The 26301-nt window shown below is 35.0% G+C and overlaps 1 protein-coding gene across 1 annotated transcript in view; it reads right to left on the bottom strand.

The window, feature by feature from the left end:
* Positions 1-26301, bottom strand: part of LOC118184952 (uncharacterized) — a 721540-nt gene that overhangs the window by 68312 nt on the left and 626927 nt on the right. Inside the window, exon 8 of the mRNA XM_085811107.1 lies at positions 23513-23631. Within this exon, the coding sequence (XP_085667233.1) occupies positions 23513-23631 (119 nt within the window). The remainder of the gene's footprint in view (positions 1-23512; positions 23632-26301) is intronic.

The raw sequence follows: 26301 nt of genomic DNA, 5'->3' as shown, positions 1-26301 counted from the left end.
GCACATGTATTCAGTTTTAATTTTATTAATATCACATTTTTTATCAATGCGAATTATTGGAAATTCTCTTTGTAGAGTCATTAGGTTATATCGATGCAGGAAAGCGAAAAATGTGCAAAAAAGAGAAAAATCTTTCGTCGGGATTCAAAGCTCCCGAATAAGCGTCGAGTGTGCTGCCAATTACATGACGAAGACATGCAGAAAGGAGATAGAAAGCACCTTATACTTTTTTTACTGATTGTGAAACTGTTCTGTAAGGAAACGGCAAGTTTTAACATTATTTCTGTCCACCAGTAACCGAATTGATAAGATTATTGAACAACATCTGGGTCTAAGTTCGGTTCCCGGCAAACGCGGTGATGAGTATAGCATTTCCATTTCCTTATGCGTAACGTGAGTTTCAGACAATTCCTTTGAAAGATCCTCACGAAAACATTCCTTCCTCATAGAAATAGCCTACTCGTATTTTATCATAATCGATTAAAATCGATTCTATGAAAAAAAGTCTTGACTACCGTTCGGTCTGGGAAAGGATTATTGCGTAACTTCGGAATTCATTGGTGTCTTGAATAATGAATGCAATCCGTTCAAGAATGGCGTGCCTCCCAACCAGGATAGCGATTAACGACGCTGACTGCCGTTTCGAAGGCCCGGATTCGAATCCCGGAGAAGGCATGGATGTTTGTAAATGTATAGTTTCTGTGCAGCGTGGGGGCACTCTAAATATGCGGCGAGCCGAAATTCTTCTCGAAAGGTTGGTGGTAGGGAAAGAGGGGTGCTCTCCATCAAAATTGGCGGCAGAACTGAGCAAACTTGTATATTCAAACTGACCCTATTTCCAATAGAAGACTGTCACTTGTATAGTACTCGAGGCTCTTGCCAATGACAGGCACAATCTTGCTCGCCTTGCCACGATGTATTTCGTGGGCTTGTTTTGATGTTACTGTCACACTTCAGCAACACAACACAGAATGGGGTTTACTATGCGGGAGGGAATAATTTATTTTCAAATCCATTGAAAAAATCATGAGACATAATTAAAAAAGTTCCAGAAAATTTAAAGTTCCCACCAGTGATGAAAAATATCGATAATAATTTACTAACTTATTAGTCATAAAAATATTAAAAATATTACATATTAAAACATCTCAGCTTTTGTTTATATATATATATATATATAAAGTAGACTAAAACTAGAGAGAACTAGATTATTCAAAAATATTGCGCAATGAGCTGCAAACATTAAAATAGGTCGCAAAGAAGAGTTCAGTTAAGCTTAGCTAAAAGCTTTAAAGCACATTTGATATTGCAATTTAAAAAATTATTTTTAATACCAAGTAAAAACTATTGTACTAAACAAAGCAGTTAAATTACACGCGAAAAAATCTACTTGAATAACTACAAAATAAAATAAGCTACAAAAACAAAATTGGGGAAAAAAAAAATTTTTTTTTAAACCCAAACAACTGCAATCACATATGCTACCCTTTCGCGACGGCGCATCTTTGTTTAAGACGCTCGTGCGGGACGGAAGGAAATCGAAGGCAGTCACCGTACAGGACGGAGGTTTTGCATCGCTAAGCATAATTATTATATATATATATAAACCACAGAAAAAAAAAATGTTTCGCTTCTAGAATCGTAATTTTTGGTATCGTTTTAGATTATTACTTCAGCCCTTATATATGTTAAAATTAGCACTTAATAACGTTTCTTTCTTTACTTTACATGAAAATATACTTAAAAAATTGCTTATCTTGTAAAATAATTTTCGGAAGCGCTATTCAAATTATTCCAAAGTTTTAATTGATAAAATCCTAAAATTAATAAAACAACACAATAAAGACTATTTACAGTAAGAAGTAACAAAATTTAAAATGAAGGCTGAGTGTGGTAAATCTCGAAACACGGAGAAGTATCACTTTCTAACTCTTATAAAAATGAATTATCACTCTCATTTGCGTTAGTTAAATGGTTCACTAACCATACGAGGGTATTCTTCCTTTGATAAATAGCGCTTTCCCGTCATAATAGACTGGAGATGAGTCTTTCGTAAATAAAAAGAGAAGAAACGGAAATATATCTGAAGGCAATGCAAAACGTAAAAGAACTCTATAGTAACCCTAAAAGACTGTACATAGTAGTAGAGTAAAAAAATAGAATAAAAAAAGCAATAGGATATAAATCAGACACGCGAATGTTTTCCTTAGCATGCAGTGATTTAAAGAGCCCACCTCTGTTTACGCTTCCCCCCTCGCAACAGCTGATGAGTAAAATACCAAAGTCAAGCAGAATATAAACTCAAGGTCAGGAACCTAAAACTGTGTTCATTTCTAAAGTAATGGACATAGGATGCCCTCTAGTGGTCTTCGGAATAACATTTCAGCTTAAAATGCGTATACGCATCACCCGTCCTCTGAATGCAATCTCTAGTGATGCGTGGATGGGACGCCCGGTTGACGTTCTTAGAGAATGAGTATATGGGACGCCCGTCCTGAGACATTTTAAAAACAAATAAATTACAAAAATTGTAAACAAAAGCCAATTAGCTCAATTCGAGGTTTCAGACAGGCTTATCAAGGGGAAAAGTGCCATAAAATCTCCAATTTAACTAATGACAAATGGCACGTTTCGTCGAACAAAACAACTGATACTGAAAGTGGTAATTCATAATTAAAATTATTAAATTAATTTATTTTATTCTAGCTAAGTCTCAATAGCTCCGATCCTTTCCCCGACGTGCCGGGAAATCAGATTAAAAAAAAGCACTTAAAGAACAAAATTGTAGCTTGAAAAACCACTTTATTTCTTGATATTAGTTTTAAAAAAAAATTATTTCTTGATGCTTAATCTATTAAGACATATCTTCTTGACTGGCACAACACTAAAGGTGTTATAAGAAACCCAAAATTTTATACACACTGGTCACATTTTATACAACAGAAGATAGAGCTAAGCGAAGAGACATGGGTTACTCATGCAGGATCAACAATAGAAAGAGCCGGTGCATTAAGCAGCTGGAGTATTTATATGCTCAGCTCTTTGCTTAAGCTTTGAATGGTGACTGGATAAAAGCTCACAGCATTGCAGATAAAAATATGACGCAAATGATGCAGTATAAATTCTCTGAAGGGGGATGTATTTGAATTAAAAGGGCTATTGCCAATTAAGTTATCAAGTATTTCTCCCGCCTGCTTAGCATGCCTTCGTAGTATAGTGGTCAGCACGCTCGGCGCGTATTCGAGAGGTCCGTGGTTCGAGTCCCGGCGAAGGCGTTGCTCATTTTTCATCTATCCTGCTTTAAAAATAACCTAATGTCTCTACAGTGGCGAATGAATCAAAAAGGGTGGTGGATGATGATTCTCCAACCCCAGGATTTGGCGATTGGGTCCCCTGATCCCCATTTACTCTTTAAAAGGGAGAGTACATAAGGTAACAGTAGTGGAACCTAACAAGTTGGTTTCATAGTCATGGCAGGCCATGCCAGAGTACATAAGGTATATCTCCACCTTCGTAGTGGTCAGCACGCTCGGCGTGTATTCGAGAGGCCCGTAGTTCAAGTCCCGCGAAGGCGTTGCTAATTTTCATCTCTCCAGCTTTAGAAATAACCTAATGTCTCTACAAAGTTAATAATTTGTTAAAAACTTTTGTCAATATTTTATATCTTATGACTCATCACAAACTTGTAAGCGCCTTATGTTCTACTCGTGCCACATTTGTATGTGTTTATACAAATATTCTTAATGTTTTAAAACAGATTTATATACCTAATGGCTTCAAACTTTTCTTCTCAGTGTATGTTACATCTGATATCACTAGTAAAACAAATACTTGGATTTTTATAACTATATTACGGTTACTTTATTTAAATTTTACATTAAAATTGCCTTCTCCGCGCCCTTAAAATTTGATACACTTCTGCAATTTTCTAATATTTGACACCAGCCAAAACTGCTGTTATTCCAGAAACAATTTCTATTTTAAAATTTAAAACGTTCATGCAGTAAAGCCCTATTTAGAACGCATTTAATTAAGAAACTGATCAAAGCAATTCCGTTAGGAGAAAAATTACGACTCCCACCCCCTTAAAATAGCTTCACAGGTCATGAAAATGCCCGTATGTGAGATCAGCAAATTTTCGTATGGGAAATAACAGGTGTTTTCCAGCAGACTTTTCTCAAAGTATTAAATTCATGTCCAACGCGCAAGCTACAATTTATAAAGAAATCCACAGCAATGGCTGTTATTAACCACTAGTTAATAATTATAATTATTAACCACTGACCAGTAGTCCGTTTGCAAATATCCTAACGCGTCAGCCAGCAAAGTAAATAAACAACTCATCTTCACCGTTAACCACCCGTTACTCACACCGAGGACAACACGGAAATCGTCTGGAAACAAACAATAAAAATGACATAGAACCTTGACATCTGTGATCGTGTTTCCAAAGGGTCTAAAGAAAAAAAGACATTCTCTTGATTTGTATTCAGTTTAAACGGTTTAAATAGTAAACTATACCGCCAGCGACATTTAATCTTAGCGATGTAATAAAAAAGGAAAATAGTTATGGCCCTGATGCTTAATTTAGCGTATATATGGAACATCCCATATCAAATTTGATAACAGCGATTCAGTTTCTTTGGCTGCTTTCATCTAGTTGAAAAACATTGAGTTTTATCTTATAATTTGTAGCTATTTATTCAGTTATCTATTTGTCAGATGCTCCGTTAATTTTCTTAACACTTCCGCAGGAATGTTTATACTCGAGGCAAACAATTTAACTTTTTCAGAACGTGACCCATATTTCCGATTTGTTTCAAAACGTTTGTAGAGACTACTAGGTTATTTCGAAGCAGAAGACATGAAAAATGAGCAAACGCCTTCGCAAGCTTCCGAACAACGGACCTCTGGAATACGCTCACAGCGTGCTGACCAGTAGTAGTCATGGCAAGCCACGCCAGAGTACATGGCAGGCCACGCCAGAGTACATAAGGTCACGCCAGGCCTTATGTACTCTGGTCAGGAACCTAAAACTGTGTTCAGTTTAAACGAAGGCATGCTAAGAAGGCGGGAGAAATAATTTATACGTTTTTCTCCGGAAATAAATTCTAAATAATTATTAACCACTGCCAAATTTCGATTAACCGACAGCGGATTAACAGCCTCCAGTCTTTCTTTCTCTCCCCCCTCTTTTTTTAAAGTTATGTAAAATTACGATCACAAACCATTGGCGTAAATACTAATGTACTAGAAATAGAGTATAAATAAACAGTTTACTATCAACAGAAGCTAAAAGTGGGTAGGATAACAACAATTAAAATGACCGATGTTATAGTACAACGGAGATAGTTTTATCCACAATAGTACATAAATTAACTGTACGTAAGTACGCAATCTAGAATATACAGGGTGATTCCAAATTGCTTTTACAAATTAAGAGGGGTGATAGTATCCATCCAGACGAGCAATAATTGCCATAGAACATAGGGCCGCATTCCACTCTGAGAGTAAGAAAAGTTCTCGATGTGAAAGAACAAAGAGACTATCTATCTCCTAACACTATCAAGAATTAACCGTATGCTAATTTGCACTGAGAAGAAACAGCATTTTGCTCTTAGTTGGTACCGGGGAAAGTCAATCAGAGCAAACCGTGTCCTTGAAAAACATCATCGCTTCAAGTATTAGGGCAGGTTTCCTAGGTGGTTACCTGATAAGCCAATAGACCGCGCAACATAATGTATCTACTTCGAACAAGTGCATCCCAGTTTTTTGCAGGTTATTCCGCTCCCCATTCAGAGAGACATGTAGTTTATGCACGAGAGTGTCCGTAATCTTTTTAATGCCACATATCCCGCACGATGGATCGGACGTGGCGGACCTGTGGCTTGGCCTCCTAGCTCACCGGACCCCAACCCACTGGGCTTTTTCTTCTGGGGGCAGATGAAATCTTTAATGCACGAGACGCCTGTGGACTCAGCTGAAGATCTCATGACGAAAATCGTAGCTGCCGCTGACAAAATTAACGCGATACCGTGCGCAAGTCGTTCCTTCTGATGTCAACTGTGCAACGACATGCATGGTCGGCATTTTGAGAACTTTCTGTAACTTTTTCACCAAACAATAAATCTGTTTGCGCAACTTTTGGTCTCGTTAATTCACTTTTCCAACACTGTTATAAGATCTGGTTTGAATTCTGATATTCCTCTTTACTGCCTCTTAGTGTGGAATGGGACCCTATGTTCTATGGCAATTATTGCTCGTCTGGATAGGTACTATCACCCCTCTAAATTTGTAAAAGTAATTTAGAATCACCCTGCATAAGGATTATATCGTTATATCTACTTGTTAAGCTTTCGGTGTGACAGCTGAAAAACATGCCGGAACCAGATAGAAGAAGGGTTAACCCTTTCCGGCACGCTACTCTTTAAATTTGGAATTTTACCAAAAAAATGTGTAGGCAATCTATTTGGGCCTAGTAGAATATGCAGGTATAATTTTACAAAGATTGCACAAATCGTTTCCATTTTGTGGGTGCGTCCGAAGCGAACACACTGAGCCGCACGAGCTGCGATAGGTAAGCATTTCTGTGAAGCACGTATTACAGTAAAATACTTTGTCTATGATTTAAAAACAGTAGAATCTGATATCTGTAGCAGATTTAGCATAACCCAGGGTGCACCACGGGAAGGCCTGCTACTCTACCCCCCAAAAAAAAACCGAGAAAAAAAGGAAACTCTCATTGCTGCGGCAATGCTGAGGTCTCTCCGAGCCATTTACACAATTTTAAAATTTATAAGAAAACTAATTAAAATACTATAATATTTGCAATTAATTATTGAGTAGAAAAAAAACTAATTATTAAATATATATACAAATAAAAATCTACAGAAGTCAAAACTAAGCAAACTATGCACGATGAAAACAAGAGAAAAAAAAGGGTCTGCTCTCGCGGAAAATCAAATAGCTAACTGAAAACCGGGGTCTCCAAAACCAAAAACAGAAAAGAATAAACACAAATTAAAATAAATCTGCGCTGTCAGCCTGCCCTGAGTTTGAAGCACGAGACCAGATTTTGTGACTCACTTCCACGTGACAGGCGCTACCAGTACAGTGTGTTCAGTCCGAACACACCATACATTGAAGGCTTCACTATACGCAATATTTCAAAGATAAAAATTAAAAGTAATACAGAATAGGCAGATTAGCATACGAACAACAAAATTATATAAAGATTTTTTTCATTGATATTCTTTATATTTAAAAAAAAAATCTGAAACATTTGTTTGAAAAATCAGTGTCTTTAAGAACAGAATATATCTCAACGTTAATAATTTGCTTGTGTGATGCTGCCATCTATTATTCATAAAAGAGATTAAAAGTAACCGTTAGTGTAGCTTTCGTGATATTTATCGATTATTTTCAGTGTCTAAAGAGGGAATATTTTTGGTGTGTTCACACCGAACACACTGCGCCGGAAAGGGTTAAAAGACCACTTTGTTAAAACTCTTTAGAATTCACAATGCGTCGACTTGACGGTAGCAAACTACGCCTCGCTCGGGCAGTAACTCAAATAACAAGAACTAAGCTAAAAATTCGAAGATATTAACAAACAGTAGAATTTTCCCCCTGGGCTCAGATAATCCTGTTATCTAAAACTGCGTCGTAATCTAGCAGCAGCAAAGTAGCACCTGTTACGCCACTTTAACCACCAATAAATGCAGAGCCAGAAGCTCAAGCTACAAAGCTTGCCCACTCTCTCTCTCACTTTCCCTTCTAGAACTCGGTATTTAAACTATTTCTCCAGAAGGTAGAACTTGCATTTCTTCACGCGCGCTACCACATTTAAATATTCTGGTATTAACAGTTTGGGGAATGGAGACTCATAGGAAAGCGTAAACTTAACTGGTTAGTGAAAATAAATATAAATTCCTACAATAAAATAAAAAAACAAATGTTCTAACCAGCTTTTTACGCGAGTTTGATTCCAATGGTGCTGTTCAAATTATGCTGCGAATATCGCTCCTAAATGCCATTTGTAGCTTGGTTGCATTTGTAATGTGATTTTGTTTCGACTATCTGTTCTTTTTGTTATATATACTGATTTACACTGGCTTCCGAAAGTGAAACACGCAATGCAAATTAGAAATTTGCGAAAGAGATGTCGAAATCGCTGCTGATGCAAGCAGCTGTGTGCAAAATCATATGTTTCAGTCAATCGCGATTGATTGTCCAAACATATACTAATTAGGCAATCGTTGAAAACGCCAACATTCTGAAGGTTTGATATGAAGTTCATTTAAATGCTGATATTTATAGTTTTATAATAGTTTTTAGAAGTTTTATAACTTCCGTAGGACAATTTTTAATCATACTAGTGTTATTACGGAAGGAAGAAGATGAATGCCAGTAAAAATAGCTAGCGTGTTGTCAGGAGTCGCTTTTCTCGTTTACAAAGACTGTGGAAACAATTTCAAACAAGCCAAACAGCTGTCCGAGGTGTGGTGTTGGTGTATTTAATTATGGCAAAGCACACGAGGGCTATCTGCCTAAAGGGAGGGATGCCTTTCGTGGAGGACTTTCTAAGGGAAACTGGCTCGTATACACGTTACACACGGGGAAAACCACGAAAACGCCCATGCAGCCAGCCCGTTCGCGGGATTCGAACCTCAGACCGAACTACCAGTGTTCAGCGTCTTTACCGCTCGGCCGCTGGTGGGCCTCAGCTGTCCGAGGACCTGCTCCAGATCCACCAAGGATTACCACCTATTCCTTTTTATATACCAATGGCGGGCTCTTAGCCGACTTCGGCTTGGCCGCTACTAAGGCCAGAAGTGGTGGTCACTTTATTATGGAGGCACCTGCTAGGTGGGCCACCTTTGTCTCCTATGAAGGGACGGACAGTTACAATCATGCCTGCTCCGAGATTCGAACCCGGGCCTTTTATATCGCAGTCGCTCCCGTCAAACCACTATACCCTCTGGGCAAGCTTAACCATCTATTCTGAAGATCGGTATACTGCTAAATTAGGCAAACGGAATCGGCGAGTAACCTTAGCAACTTTCACCCATGATTGCTGCATCATGTGGTAAGCTAGTATTTAACAGCACAGAGCGCGGGTGGCTTCATATGAAGGGACTATAGGCCCGAGTAGTGGACTGTGAATGGCCATACGTTTTATAGACCCGAGTAGAAGCCTTTATGTCCCACTAACAATTCAATCCAGAAAGGCAACATTAAAGTGGATTCATCGACATCTCAACTGGACTGTATCAGTCGACACAACGTCCTGTTTACGGGAAAGTCCATATTTGCCCTGGAATCAGATGGTAAATGTGAAAGGATCTGGAGAGAATGAGACACAAGAAATGAGGCCTGTAACATCATCGAACATCATACATTCAGAATTGGCATAACCATGGTGTGGGTTGGAATTTCAATGGACTATCACGTTAAGTTGTAATCTTTAACATATTGACTGCCACACGAGTTTGTAAGAAAATTTCCTTCAGGCCACGAGCGCTGCTATGCCCTGCGTCAATTCTTTCCGATCGTGAGAGTTTAGATCCTCAAAAACGAAAAATTTTGGGACATTCATTCACTTCAAAATCTTTCCTCAAGAATGAAGTATCTAAGAAAGGGTGTGAGATCCGAAAATTTCTTCTTTTCCTTTTTTTTTTTTTTTTTTTTTTTTTTGGTTGTGTGTGTGTGTGTAGGGACAAACAGTTGAAATTTTTTGTCTTAAAATTATTGACCCAACTTTTTGCAATGTCTAAAAGAAAAATGAAAGAGCAATTTTTAAGTGAATCATATAGCAATGAAAAAGAAACCTGTTGCAAAAATTCGAACAGTAGCTATGAGGAACAGTTAATACTTTTCAGAAAGATAATTATAAATAGAATTACATTTTCAGATTCTGATTCAAATACTGATAAATGTGGTGTAGTGATTATATTCCGCAAGAACTGGTTGTTTAGGAAGAAATAAATGTTCTATGAAAGGGCAATTAAACTTAGTGAACGAAATAAATTTAGTTAACAGCAACAATCATATCCGTTTCTTTCTCTCAACAATCAACATCGTCGGGCAGAGATACCATACCCAAGGCTTCACCTCCTCCAGATATTCTCAAGACAGCTAAAAACTGCCCTAATGAAGGAAAGGTCCTTGATATTATCGGGAATAGATGTTGATCACCTCGTGGAAAACACTTGCAATGGCTGTAAAATTTGTACGAATGACTGTGAATGGCCACACGTTTTATTAAAGAAAGTTTTGTTTATTTGTTTTCAGCTACTCACATTTGACGTCTTCATATACTTTACGAAAATTAAAAATTCCCTTCATCTTTTCACATGTTTTCCTTCATGCATAAACACATTTGCTACTTTCATAAATAATAAAATTAAGAAAAAAATCCATTTGAACAGATTCAGACACAAGTGGTGCCCATTAAATTAAAATTCCCACGCTTACATAGCACTAAATATACATTCAGCCAAATAAAAGTTCCAAATAAGAAGTTGAATTGGATTGAATGATATGAATTACGGCCTAGCATGCGAGGGCTATCTTTCTAAAGAGGAGGGATGCTTCCGTGGAAAACGTTTTGGGTAAAGTGGTTCGTACACACGTTACACATAGGGAGAATCACCGAAACTCACATGCGGCCAGGATTTGAACCCAGGTCGCATTCCCACTGCCCAGCGATTTTACGTCGTGTTTGCTGGTGGGCAAAGATAAAAGAAGAACCCAATTATACATTCAGCTTTTCCAATAATTTTGATGTAGCTAGGAGCTCAATTCATATGTTAACTCTAACGATATAGCTGAGAGCTCAGTTCATATGTTAATGCTAACTGTATTGTATATTACAAATAAAAGTGAAGCTATTTTGGAAACAATGCATTTAATATTAATATTAACAATCGCAGGACGAAAATGACTAGAAAATGACAGTTACACATCCTCAAAAGCCTTGGAGATTAAAGAGTTTACCTAGTGCTTCATAAATAATTAGCTACCCATCAAAAATCCACTTAATACAATCCACAAATATAAATACAATCAAATCCACAAATACAATCAAAGTTTCAAAATCTTTGAAACTTTATTCCCAATATGAATTTTTCGAGAAACTGCAGGGCCCCCTGACGGCGATTAAGGGACAACAACCCCATTCAAACATTTAATTAAGTCAGCCAAGAGGTGTGATTTTAACGACCAGTGTGACGGTATCCACTGAAGTAGCCTAGGCTTTGAACTGAAAACTGCGTAGAAATATCTATTCTTTTGATCTACGTTTAAAAAGTATAGAAATAGTTCAGGTCCGCAGAATTTCGAGTCGGAAAATGCATTTCATCAGCGTCATAATTTATGCCGTAATACATTAGAGCTGGTCGCATTAAAATTATTTTTCAAAATTTTCAACCTTCTGGCTGCTACCGAAATTGTTCGAACTGATGAGAAACCGTCAGTAATAATATGTAAGGTTCTGGGTTATTTCCGATTCAATGATATTCGTTGTCAGTGAGAATATTGTGCAGCTTTCAAACAAACATTATTTCTGGCTGTTTGGATCCATAGTAACATTCATGGTACGTATGTTAGTAACTGTCGCGGCGCGAATTTCCACCAACTTTAGGGAATTTTTTAAAATTTGCCAAATTTCAGACGAAAAAAAAAAAAAAAAACACTCTGCAGACATTGGATTCTATCGCTATAATTATTATTACCTCAAAGAGCGTTATCCCAGAAGGGCTATTAATTTCGTTTCGAAATTTAGCGTTAGTTCACTGTAAAAGTCTTTAATCACTTTTCAAATTGTTGCCACTAAATATTAGAACCCTGCATTACATTTAAAGAAATTAAATAATGAAGAATCTGCATGAATGTAGATACGTTTCTCGCACTGTGAAAAAACAACGGTACCTACAGACATCAAATTTTGAATTACGTAGACCTCCACTCAAATATGGGTATCTGGAAGACATTTGGAATTTGTTTTATTATCTACTTCATATTTTTAAAAACTTTAACGAATTTTTTATTAACAAACTCGACAATTTCAAAATGAACAATGGCAACACTGCACGAAAAAAAAAGTTTTTATCTCCAGCACGCGAGACTGTTTATCGGAAATTCTTAAGATATGCTCTGTTTAAATATTTTGGGATATTGCTGTAGAACTGAATTTTATGGTTTAAGTACAAAGACCATGGTATTTAATAAATAAAGGTAACACACAAAACGTTAAAAAACGCCCCTCTGAGGGAATGTGATATGAGGTTCCTAAAATGCAATTTTGGGGATGATTTTAGTCTAAATTGAGTAAACCTTAATCGGCTTAAAAACTTAAAAACTTTTGGCTATTTAATTGGCTGAATTAAAAAGAAATTCACATTAACCATTCAGTTTAATATCACAATAAGTAGTTTCCCGGTATTTCTAATGATGGGCAATTGTATGAAGGATATCAAGGAAGATTCGGAAGAAATCAAATTGCCATCTTGCTGGAATTCTGGGGGGCAGAGACGTTTTAATTTAATTTTTTTTCTAAACACCCTAATCGACTCTATTTTAAACTTTTTATAACACTCAATTAATGCTAAACTCAAATCTGTTCTTCATAACCATATAAGCTAGTGGACAAACATGTCAGAACACTGTCTGGTAGTGCAGGACATGAAGAATCTCTTGCTATTAGATATTCGTGAGACGACCAGATGCGCCGAAATACTTAAAGACTTCGATTTGGAGATGTTGCGTGGGATTTATATTTATGCAAATAGCCGTAACATCTCTCCTGGTTATATTATTAGTGAACGGGAGATATTATCATGGTCATGCATAGTATTGTAGTGTTCCGGCTGCCATACACAGACACTAGTTACGAAAGCAACTATCATGACCGTTGAATCAACCAACTGCTGCGGTTTTAAGAGTTTTTCTTACTTTTTCTGGTAAATTAGGCATTTTTCGTGAATTTCAGTTTTCTTCCAGCTGTGCGCAAATTAGAAAGCTATCCGAAATAAAGGTCAATAAGAATGGGCTTTACCATAGTTCAAAAAGGTCAAATAAAACCTCAAGTATTTGTTTCCCACCATAATTGCTATCACTGTTTAAAATCCTGTTTTCGCCCAGCTGCTTATTTCAAAATCAAAATTCGTGGAATCAATTTCAATGAAATGCAAGTATGCAAACTTTTTTCTCGTCTTCAGTTATTTTTATGATCTGCAGTAAGCAACAACTATGAATGAAATATGAGTACTTTTCAGCAAACATAACTGTGAACTTCTTGACGTGATTTCGTTCAGCTTCATGATTCTGAAAGATATCTTTTACCAAATATACCAAACCAGTAATTATTATTGTCTTAATTAATTGCTACCCTAATCTGTATAGTGGCTAGCGATGTCGGCTATTGTGTCGTAGAACCCGGGCTCGAATCTCGGGGAAGTCATGGATGTGAGTAGATTCATAGTGTCTGTGAGACAGGAGGTATTTGAAATACTGACGAACCAAAAGTTCTTTCCAGCTGTTTAGTGGTAGGAGATAAGGTCTGAGAGACCGTCTGATCCGTTCCCCAGGACGGGTTACAGCCGAAAACATCGCGGACGAAAACGTCGTGGAGAAAACAACGCAAAGCGAAAACTTCGTTGTACAGAACATCGCGGAATAAAAGAAAACATCTCAGTTCTAAAACATCATGGTACAAAATATCGTCGTCGAAAATAATGCGGCTCAAAAACTTCGCAGTTTAAAAACATCGTGGTAAAAAAGCACCTACAAATCATCGCATGGACAATAACATCGCACATACGTTTTTCAGGTTTTAAAACATACGTTTTTCAGGTTTCAACATACAATATTTTCAGGTTCAACATACGTTTTTCAGGTTTTAAAAGTTAAAAATGCATATTCGCATAAAGATTTGGAAATGCAAGAAATGCTAACGACACTTTAAGAATAAACGGGAACAAAAAAAAAAAAAAAAAAAAAAAAAAGATAGGGCCGGTATTCTAGAGGTCTGTGGTTCGATTCCCGGCGAAGGCGTTGTTAATTTTTCATATCTCGGGATTTTCAAAATTACCTAATGTCTCTACAGTGGCGCCCGAACTAAAAGGGTTGTGGATGATGACTCTCCACACCCAGGATTTGGCGATTGGTCTCCTAAAAATCCCAGTCGCTCTTTAAAAAGGGGAGTATATAAGGTATATCTCCCGCTTTCCTACCGTTCCTTCGTGGTGTAGTGGTTCTGCACGCTGGGCCGGTATTCCAGAGATTCGTGGTTCGATTCCCGGCGAAGGCGTTGTTAATTTTTCATATCTCGGGCTTTTCAAAATTACCTAATGTCTCTACAACCTCATGCAGTTTTTTATCTTCCTTTTCCCAAACATTTTTAGGCTACATTTTTCATGAAATTATGAGTAAAACTTTATAATAAAAAAGATTACTTTATTAATAATCTTTGTTAATTAACTACGTATATTTAGAATTCTATTAAGTGCTATATTTGCATTAATTTTCTACTCATTTTCAATTTTTTTAATGCTTAAAAAATTCCGTCTCACTTTTTCAGCAAACAATTGTCAGTTCATTCAAAAATGTGAAACATAAAAGTAAAAATACCCCTTTTTCCTTCCTCTATTTAATTTCACTCCCAAATCATTATGCGAAAATGCACTTACAGCTTTTGAAACCTGAAAAATGCATGTCTGAGATAATTTGTAGGTACTTTATTTTTTACCACGATATTTTCGATGATGTTTTTAAACTGCGAAGTTTTTGAACCGCTGTATTTTCGATGACGCCATTTTGCAGCACGATGTTTTAGATCTGTGATATTTTCTCTTTGCTTTCTTTTCTCCCACGATGTTTTGTACCATGACGTTTTTGCCTTGCGTTGTTTTCTCCGCGACGTTTTCATCTGCGATATTTTCAGCGGACACCCCAGGACGAGTGTTGGGTCTTTAATCAAAATTAGGACGAACAGTTAATGCAGCGAGACTATGTCAGTGGGACGATCTGGCAATTAAGTCAATGGCACTTCTTAAGCCCAATTCTTCTTGCTCTTCTTAACTAATTTGAAATAAAATAAATAACTAAATTATGAAATCAGTAGCTAGTCAAGGCAGTTTTTACTGCGAAATTTAACAGTTTTTCAGAGTATAGCTTTCAAAGTTTTAGCTTAACCTAATCAACTAGTATTGTAATTTACAAAAAAAAATTATTTCTATCAACAGCAAAAACCTCTTTATCATGCTCATCCAAAGTTCCAAATGCTTTTAGTTGTTCTACTGACGCGTTTGCAGAACAAGTAACTGTATCGATGCTAATCAATAAACTGCGAATGATTAATAATCAATAATCAATTGTTATCAATAATTGAGATCAACGATAATCAGTACCGATATTATGGGACAGCTATAACATGCAGTTAATGCATCTCCCTTTTTCGTTGCAATCGGCTGCACCAATCATGATTGGTGACACTTCGTTATCCAGCTCAGTGTGCTTAGTGTTTTTAGCCTTATATGTTGGAAAATTATGCTTTTTTAAAATTTAAATTGTGCAATTTTAAAAGTGATTGAATTATGTGGTTTTTATGTTCCGGTTAAGGTTTTTATGCCTGTAGTTATTCTGCATGCAGCAGTTTGTAAGATTCCTGCTTTTAAGTTAAAGCTGAAAATGAGGAACCTGAAGAGCTGGTAAGCGAATAATCGCTTAGTTCAGTGAACAGACAGCAGAACTGAAGAAGGGTTAAATACCCTTTATTAACGAAAATAAATTTAACAGACGACTCCTTCCTGGAGCTTACAATAAAGCCTCCACTTGGGCTTGAGCTGAGGAATACTAGGAAGTAAAACTTGCGCTGCTGAGAATATCTGGCTCTCTAATGAAATCACTAGAACTTCAAAGTTAAATATTTGTTCTCTTCATTTGACCGCGATTCTGAAAATACGTTCTGACCGGAAGTGGTAAGCTGAAATTAATAATGGACAGGAGAGTAATTTTAACTAAACATTAACTGTTAGGTAGCGTAGGATAAACCTTACAAGTTGTAGAATTATCAACAATTGGAAACTTTGAGTGGCGAATTAAGCCTAACGAAGCCGCCATTTGTTTACATTTGAAACTCTTAGTACAACAGTGAGTTAAGTCAGCTTCTACACCTTCAGTGTCTTTTTGTCAAGTAGGACCAAAAGCAAACTTTTAGTTTTGTGCACCGACGAATCTGCCTTCTCGCAGGTTGATTTTAATTGTCAACAAATTTTTTAAACAGCTTTAAGTGTATTTGGTGTTTTATCTTTTTCTGTATTTTACAAATTTTTAATGAAGATGTTTTGAGTTTTTATGTATTGTTGCTTTGCTGCGAAGTGAGAACTGAATGAATTGAATGAGAAATATATATCTCTAATGAAATTCGAGGAAATAAATTTATATGAAGTGCAGCAAAAAATGTGTGTACTTTAATAGGCCATGCAAGGAAGTCATGTGGACACATCAGACTTTTCTATATGTGAATCTAAAAATTGAGAGAGGTTTTCTATAAAAGCACATATTTTTAACATGTTTATTATTTTCAAGTTGCGTGTTTTAAAACTTGGCAAAATGAAAAGCATTATCAGTTGATACCGTTGAAATAAATGCACAATTACTGGAACGATCAAATTTTTCTTCCTCAAATAAGTCCACAAGTCGTAACCAAGCGTTAATTAACGGGAAATAACAGCAATATTCCCCTATACCATTTGTCTTTGTTATTTGATTAGTTCACTTCAAATACAAGATATTTTATTCCTTAATTTTTAAATTTAAGGATTCAATCTCAAAATAATAGGAGCTAAAAATTGTTTGACAGGTTTAACTGAAATGCGCCTAATAAAAACAGATTTGATTTTTTTAAATATAATTATATGTTAAATTCTTAGTGAATTTTTTACTGCAGTTTTTTGGTATGTTTATTATATTTTTTTAATAAAAATATTACTTAAAATGGAATCTGTCGTGGCTTAACATCCATAGATGTTTGTTGTTGTGTTGTTGGGACTTATCTCACTTGCCCGACAGTGACATCACAACATGCCCACGAAACTCATCGTGGCAAGGAGAGCAAGATTGCACCTGTCTTTGGCAAGAATCTTGAACACCATATAGGTGACACTACGACTTCGCTCAGTCCCCCCCCCCCAATTTTGATGGATAGCAAGGAGCCCGGAGGGGACGAGTCCGAGGGTTCACACCCCTTGTCCCCTACCACCATCCTCTCTGTTGAATACTGGTGTTTATTCGCCGCATATATAGAGTGCCCCCATGCCGCACGGGCATTGTATATTTACAAACATCCATGACTTCTCCGGGATTCGAACCCAGGCCCTTCAATATCGCAGTAGGCTCCCCTAACCATTGTACCGTCTGGACGGCAGAGATTTTTGTGATGCAAGATTACACCTTTGACCATATTACATGCTGAAAAGCTGAAACAAAACGGTTAAATTTTTTGCTTATTTATAAATTTAATCTTTTGTGAAGACCTCTGCTGTGTGTGTGGATTTAAAAAGACGGGGAAATTTAAAACTTAAAAATAGATTAGCATAATATAAATAAATATTACAATATTAATAAAAAAATGGAAAAGGTTAAAATATCTGCTAAGAATTTTCCTAGTCTGCTGTGAGTTTTTAAAATGTAATCATTGTACAAGTACTTAAATCTAAAAGCGGATGTCATCAAAAGAACTTCTTTTTTTCCTTTAATCTTCAATGGTTTCCATATTAATTGCAATGCTTAAATATTTCCATATGACTAATGAGTTAAAGGACTGCGGAGCGGGATGCGCTTGTCAAGAAAAGCGAAGTAAAAAACCATAGCTCAAATTACAAGTAATCCAAAATTATTAACAGATACATTATATGCATATGTAAGAAAGCAAACACGGAAATATAATCCCCTTTTATAATTCGTTTTCTTATTTCTGATAAAGCATATCATGTTGATTGTAACTCACAAAGGTTGATATCCGATGACAACCACAACAGTCCTAGTTTCTTGTAGTTCAAACAGGAAGTTGCACTCGAGCTAAATGCAATTTGTTTTGATACTGTGTACACTTCGAAAAAAAAAGGGGGGGGACTTTTATATCTCCCGTTCTACTGAGCGGATTAACGAAATTAAACTTGAGTTTGTCATGTCTTAAGACATGCATTAGATTGATATATAGTATTGTTTTAATATAGGGATTTTGACCCAATATCGGACTTTTTCTGAAATGACATGCCAATTTTTTTCCATATTTCGATTCTAAATATGCCAAACTACCAAGTTTTATAAATTAGTTTTTAAAAAATGAGCTCTCAAAACTTTAGCTCCTCAATGTTAATTGAATTTGCTATATATTTATTAATATCTCTATTTTTTATTAAACTTACTTGATTCCTTCTTCCAGAATTCGAAATTTAGGCTTAATATAAATTTAATTCGCACATTTTGTATGATTTATTTTTCAAATTTGTATTTTTAAATACTTTTTACAAATTTTTCGAAAAATTTTTGATTAACCTATAAAATTTTAACGTCATCTTAAACTAGATGTATTTTTAGGCAGACCTACAGAAAGTTAGAGTTTTTTATTCAAATTTTCTAAGATATACATGAAATTACAAGTTGGAGCGTTTTGAAATTTAGCATCTTTTTTTTTTGAGTCATGATAACGCCAAATGTGGTTTACGCACTATGTTAAAATTATTTCAAAGTTTGAACGATGACTTTTTTCCGCTCGTCTATGATTAAAAAAAAAGACAAATCTGAAAGGTTTCAGATTTTAAAGTACGTTCAAAGGAGCATTTTCTTAACGTTTTAACCTCTATTTATTAAATATCATGTTCTACGTACTCGAACTATAAAATTCAGTTCAACAACAATATCGCAAAATAATTTTAAAATGAGCCTATCTTTAGAATTTCCGATACATAGCAGATAAAAAATTTTTCTTCCCCCCCCCCGTACAGTGTTTCTATTGCTCGCTTTGAAATCGTTGAAGTTGAATCAAATTCGTTGAAGTGTTACAAAATCTGGAATGGATAATAAAACAAATTTCAAATTCAAATTAGGGGTTCCACATGCCCATATTCTATGGAAGATTATGTTATTCAAATTTTGATGGCTTTAGGTACTGTTGTTTCATCACAGTGCGAGAAATATACATACATTCATGCAGATTCTTCATTATTTAATTTCTTTAAATATAATACAGGGTAATAAATTAAGAAGTTTTCTAAGTAAATTATTCTTGGCGATAATTGAAAAAAATACGCCAAGATAAATTTTTGAATTTCTCCGTAAATTTCACCCCAAATTTTACAAAATTTAATATTTAAGCTTAATTTGAATCCTAGAATCGAAATATGGAAAAATATTTCAGAAAAAGTCCGATTTTACGTCAAAATACCTATATTAGAACAAGACTATACAGAAATCTAATATATATCTTGTGCTTTCGAGATATGGAAAACGCAATTTGAATTTCGTCAATTGGCCCAGTAGAACGAGAGACATAGAACTGTCCCACTTCCCCCCCCCACGCACTGTACATTCATAAATCATATATCTGTAGTCGTTACTAGATAATTCTTAGTCTTTATGCTTCACAAAATTATAATAAATTCGGAATGTTTATTTCCTACTCAGAAATGCTAAAATGGCTGTAAACATTATATATGATAGTTAAATTGTGGGTTATTTGTTGCGTTGCAACAAAATGCTGCATTACAGTATGAAACGTAAGTTCATGGACGGAACTGGGAAGAATTATTCACTTAATTGCAAACATTGTCTACGTAAAAGCGTAACAGTCTTAGACACACCACGCATAAGAAAATCTAATGTGGACACAACATGACGTCTTTGTACGGCTTATTACATCATTAAAACTTATTTCCTCAAATTATTCTAACTTAATTAACACATCCCTGAAGGCAAATTGAAAATGACATCAAGAACTGCGAATTTTGAAATTATATATTCCGGTCAATTTTTGTTGTGCGAAAGTCAAACTTTCTATAATTTTATTTTTTCACACCGAGTATAAAACATTCCCAAATATGAATCCAGAAACCGGAAGACCGTATTAAAGTTAGATTTTGTTATCTGTCGAAAATAACTTTTTTTTTTTAATTTGAAATTCCCAAAACATGAATATTTTTGTCATTTAAAACACTTCTGTAATAGGAATCATATGTCTATGACTAACAACTGCGAAAATAAAAGCAGAAATTAAAAAAAAAAATCTTATTATAATCATTTCTTTAAAATTCAATAATGTGCAACTCAAATGAGGAAATTATTTAATTATGTTTCTATTTTCTAACCATTATGTAATATATATATATATAATATATGCGTGTGTGTTAGATAAAATATATAAATCAGTTTTTTATAATTTAATTTAGTAATAACATCTTAACTTCTCCTTTTTAATTTGGATATTTCCTCTCTATATTCTAGAAGTAGCAGTAACTTTTCTGGACCGCACCATTCCTAGATTTATCTATGTCACATGGCTTGCGTAACGCTAATGACGTAGCTAATTCGGAACCTCAACTCAAAATTTCCAGAACTGAAATCTTTCTAATGTAAACCGAAACCTTGTCTTTGTGAGTCTCCATACTGGTTGACTGCCCACTTTTGCTTCAGCTCTCCTGCGCCGAAGACGCTACTTCGCTCCGTTTGCTTTGTCATGCTGCTATCTACTCCGTTATCTAAAATGTGATACTCTATAAAACTGTGGGCTGCATATTGTGCCCATGATCATGTGTGATGAAGAATATATTTCAATAATTAATTCGTGTCCAGCAGTAAAAATTATGTTCCATTTGGCCACGTCTGTCCACAAGTCTTCTTCGAGTATCATTTTTCTGACTATGCTTTAATAAAGTCTCTACAAGTTATAACGCAGACGTTTGACGGAGAGCCCCTCAGGGAATAGATCTGAGAGTCTTCTACTACTAACTTCTCGAGAGGACTTTCGGCTCGCCGCATATTTAATGTGTTCTCATGCCGCACAGACACCATACGTTTACAAACATCCATGCTTTCTCTGGGATTCGAACCCGGGTCTTCGGTTCAGCAATCTGAGTCACTAACCTCTATTCCTGTTGGGTGACACAGCTTTCATTTGCTTTGCTAATTAGAGTAGGGAGGGGTTAAGAAAAGAAGTTATAAAACCTGCTTGCATAGCGGCGCCCAAGCATAAAAGTACGAGCACCTGTTATGTTTGTTTTTACAAGTTAGAAACTTATATTCATAAGGTTACGTCATCTTTTTATGCAGGGAGCGTTTGTGAAGGTTTATGCCTTTTCGAACGGTGCCGACTTGCATAAAGGTGTTGGCATCTTAATGAAGCAGTCCCCTTGTTTTTGTCTGGATAACTGCAGTTGGCAAGTGTACGGCAGCTATTAAACAAAATCTTTGCTAAAAAGATTAGGCGAGCGGCTTTTATCAACAAAAGAAGTAAAATCATCCATTACGTAATAATTTATGTGAATGAATTTCTAAAATGCTTCATGGAATTATGAATAACTCCATAAATTAATTGAATATAAAATCTTTATAAGCAGATTTTCAGTACATTAAAATTAAAAAATGATCATTTCATATGTTAGTCCATGGCACCGTAATACCTAAAATTATAATTATATGGCAGGCAGGTACAGGAATGGCAAAGCTTGACGATATAACTACCTCAGAGTCGGAGCGTTGTTGTAGCTGAGTAGAAGGCTGACAAATGATGACAAAGAAGGATTTAGTACATTAGATTCCCCATCTTTATTCAATTCTCACCGCAGATCATTTTTCCTTTAGATGAAATTCTCCAAATTACATATTCAACAGTGATTTAACTATGTAAGATTAAATTTAGAGTTTCTACGTCATAACTGTTCTGACAAAGGAAAGAAAAAGATGGGATGAGCAGCAGCAAAGACTTGTAGCAGAGGTAAAAGAAAATGGCACTCTATATTTATACTAGCGGTTATATAACATGTCAGAATGTTTTCGAAAGTGATGGTTTAGGGGGACGATTCTGAAATTGCGGAAAGTTCATTATAGGTTGCCTGTTCGAGAGGAGTAAAGCCATCTTTTTTATATTTTACATATATATATATTCTAAATAAAAGTAAATTAAAATATCTATGACTAATGCTAAAGCTTCAAAGTAATAAACCAATAATTAATAATAATTTATGATAAGAAAACTTCCCATGTACCATCTTCAAGGAACAGAAATTCAATTTAAAACCATGAATGAAAAACTTTTCAGTCAGTATTTTAAACTAGTATTTTCTAGACCTCTTTTGCTTTAAAAACATATAATTTTAAGCATTGCAAAAGTAGCTATTGTCAGTGATCGCAGATTAATCGACTTATCAAGGGGCTAAACCAATCTACCATCAATTAGCAAGAATTAAATTAAGGTCTATAAAAGAGGTCTAGAAGAGAAAAAAAAGGTCTAGAAAATACTAGTTTAAAATATAAATTAAAATACTGACTGAAAAGTTTTTCCATTCATGGTTTTAAATTGAATTTATGTTTCTTGGAGAGAGTATATGGAAAGTTTTCTTATTATATATGTAAGATAAAAAATATGTGAATCAAAATTATAATTTAAACTAACGGTAAAGCATTAATTCTTCCTCTCTATTCTAAAAACGCAATAATTTCTCTGGATTGCGTCATTTCTAGATCATTGTATGGCCTGCGCAGTTCTGATGACGAAATAATTGAGAACTGAAACTACCATTGTAAACCAAAACTTTTTCTCTTCGCGTGCTTCCATCTTTCATAACTACGCACTTCACCTTCTGTCTGTGCTGTGCTTGGACGCAATTTACCTACGCTGCTTCCTATTGAAATAATATCAATAATGTAAATGTTCTTGAACAGGCACGACTAGGGTGCCAAGTGATCTGTGGCCACATAATGTCAATTAGAAATAAAAATGGAATTAAAATCGCCTCGACTGCCAAGTTTTAGAATCATTAGAATTTTTACAATATGATAATAATAAATTTTCAAATGTTCAATTCTGATGTAAAGTTTGCAATACTTCTGAAAGAAACTTTAGTAAAAATTTAAATATATATATATATAATAGTTTTTTTAAATTCATTTGCTATTATGAAAAATTGCAATTGATATATATACATACATGCCTTTACAGTTTCGGCATTATTCATTAAAAACAATTTGAATTAATTACTAATTCACTTCAAGCTGTTTGTTACCATGAAAAATTGAAATTGCTTTATGGCATGCAAACAACTTCAAATTTTATATTACTAATTCCATCTCCTTCCTTACACCCTCACATACATACACCTAACACGCTTAAGTGCTATTGGCGAGACGAACATTTTTCAAATTTATCCGGCAGCCCTCCTGATCTTCTGAACTCGACAATAACAGCAAGGCCAAAAGAATTTAATCAACACGAAGAAGATTGTGGCCTACCTACCAAACACCTGCCGTCCAGACATACTCCGAGGGGGCAAGGGGTGCCATCGGACACCTTTCCGAAGCCATACACCAGCTTCTCCTTCTTGGCCTCGCAGCGCAGTTCGCACGGGTTAGGACCTGGTGAAAAGAAGATAAGATCAAGGAAAACATTCCGTTGCCCCTCCACATTTAATACATTAAAGTATACACAATATTCAATTTGCAATCGAGATTGCTTAATAGGCAGTCACAGCGCTGCAATTACAATTTATGAAATCTTTCTCCGTTTGAGTTTTTTTCAAAAAGAATCATGATATCATAAACAGGATATGTGGGTGTGTATATATATATATATATATATATATACATTTAATAATATCAGAGAAAATTAGTTAGTATTTTTAGGTAGTGATTCAAGACATCCGCAATCATAAGGAATTAGATTTTCTTAGTTTTTCTTTTCCAAAGTAATTTCGGACTTCTAATATCTGTACTGAAAGGATGCCAAATTTCAGTGTCAGCATAAAACAAAATAGCAACTTTTGCATTTAACCAGTAGAATAAAAATATCACTAAAATGAAATTCTTAACAGTAAATATATTTAACTAAATACAAAAATTAAAAATACTTTAGTAAAATGTTTTAGAGATGATATATCTTGAATATATAACAATATACAACCTGAAAAAGAACAAAGTTTTTTACAAAATATTTTTATGAGATAAAATTAACGGTCATATAAATAGCTTCGAATTTAATTAAGAGTTTACAGCCAAGCAAGTAAAAACATTATTTGCTTAACGTCCGCTTTAATTATGAGCTTAAATACAAAGCTTCATCACAATTGGCTACTTAGAAATGATAATAACGATGGCTGTTCAAACATTTTTTAGACGATTTTGCTTTGCCATAAAAAATCGCCTGGTTGGAAAATTTTTTTAACTTCAACTATATGTTTGAAAATACAAATTATTATCTGCTACTTGACAGTTTTTCACAAAAAATGGCGCTTTGGAAGAAGTAATGGATGTAATTCCATGTTTGTGCTCTTGCCTAAGAAAATTATTTGTATCTAGTTATTAAAAAACGCTGTGAAAACCAAGATTTTTTTATACAGTCAAAAGTCTTTAATTTAGACTCGTCGGGATTCGGCGATTTCGATTATCGGTTTTTCTGGATTATAGATCATCAGTTTAAATTTGGTAAGATAGCATGCAGAAATTATAAAAGTAAAAATATGAAACCGTAATTTATGAAATAAAGTGCAATTATGATATAAAGGGTATCAAAATTTCCAAAAAAAAAGCTTAATATTTATTTGTTTACTTTATTAAACATTTCTTTCAACGCGCGCATGCGTAAAGCATACATTACTCATAGTCTAAATTAGAAAATTGCAACCAGAAAACTATTTGATGTGTATTCGTGATATTTATAATGATGAGGAAATTGGTTTAAATTATATCGGAGTACATCGAGATGAAACACTACATTTAGTGAGGAATTATAAGGCGAATAAAATAAAAGCATCTGCCCTGAAGATGAGGATAGTGCTGAGAGATCAACTTCCAGTTCATTGCGCGCCGCGACGTCCCCCCCCCCGCAGAGCAGCGTGAAATTGATAAACAGATTTCGGAATGGTTAGAGAAACAAATCACCTTTTTGTCACTTTCTTCATGCCTTTATCTATTTTTTTTTTTTTTTTTTTTTTTTTTGTAGTAATTCCACTTTTTGTTTAATGGACATCGAAACATGCTTTCGCTTTGCAGATCCTTTGGCAGCTCCAGAATTGGAAACTCTTTTTGACATAATCGTAAGCTCAAGCTTAGTTTTTATAAAATTGCTCTAACAGTCTAACAGTCTGCAAAAAATAATAAGCCGGATCCAATTCGAAGATTAAGGAAAAACGCAATCTACAACATTAACTGAAATAGATAATTAGAAAATTTTAGCTTAGCTTATTCCGTCCGTTATACATTAAACGCGCATGCATAAACGTATTATGCGCATGCGTAAACGCATTCCGGATTATGGACTTCCGGATTAAAGACTTTTGATTGTATCTAAAACTACCATAGGTAATTATTGTTAAAAAGAAAGGAAAACAGAATCAAAGTTTGGCTTCAAATGAAAATCTTATTCCAAATACACATCCAAATAATAAACGGAATGTTTCCAATGTTGCAAAGGTAAGATCATTAATCATAAAAGAAAATCCGCTAAGTCAAAGCACAACTGCGAAATCATTAAAATGCTCAGTGTCAACTATAAACAAAGTTATTAATGATGAGTTGAGTCTTAAAAAGAAGAAAAGCGCAATATGCCTCAACTTTCGCCACGGCTTATCACCGAACGCAGAAAGCGCTGCAGAATTCTTTATGAAAAACATTTATTCACGCAAAAATGGAAAAATGCTGTCACAATTGATTAATCTTGGGTGTATTTAAATGACTGCATTAAAAAGAGATCCATTTATTATCATCAAAGAGAAAACAAATCTGAAAACAGGGTTCAAAGAATCTACAAAACATTTTTGAAAGGGATTTATGAGTGTTGCTTGTTTTTCATGCAACTGCAAACCAAAAATAAAAGAGTGAATAAAAATGTTAAGATCAACTCCACATATTATCAGGAAAATATTTAATACCTAGTTTTCGAAAATAAAATACCTTCTCTTTACTCACAATGCATCAATTAGTAGAACTGCATCAAGGCAAAACAGGAAGCCACACGTCAAAATCCAGTGTTAATTTTCTGGAAAAATGGAACAAGAAACGGGTATCAAGGACATAAGTTTCACTCATATC

Source organism: Stegodyphus dumicola, chromosome 2 (genome assembly GCF_044657685.1).
Source record: "Stegodyphus dumicola isolate Sdum_Otavi_A_Nest chromosome 2, ASM4465768v1".
NCBI classification, from domain to species: domain Eukaryota; kingdom Metazoa; phylum Arthropoda; class Arachnida; order Araneae; family Eresidae; genus Stegodyphus; species Stegodyphus dumicola.
This window is presented reverse-complemented; position numbering and strand designations above follow the sequence as displayed.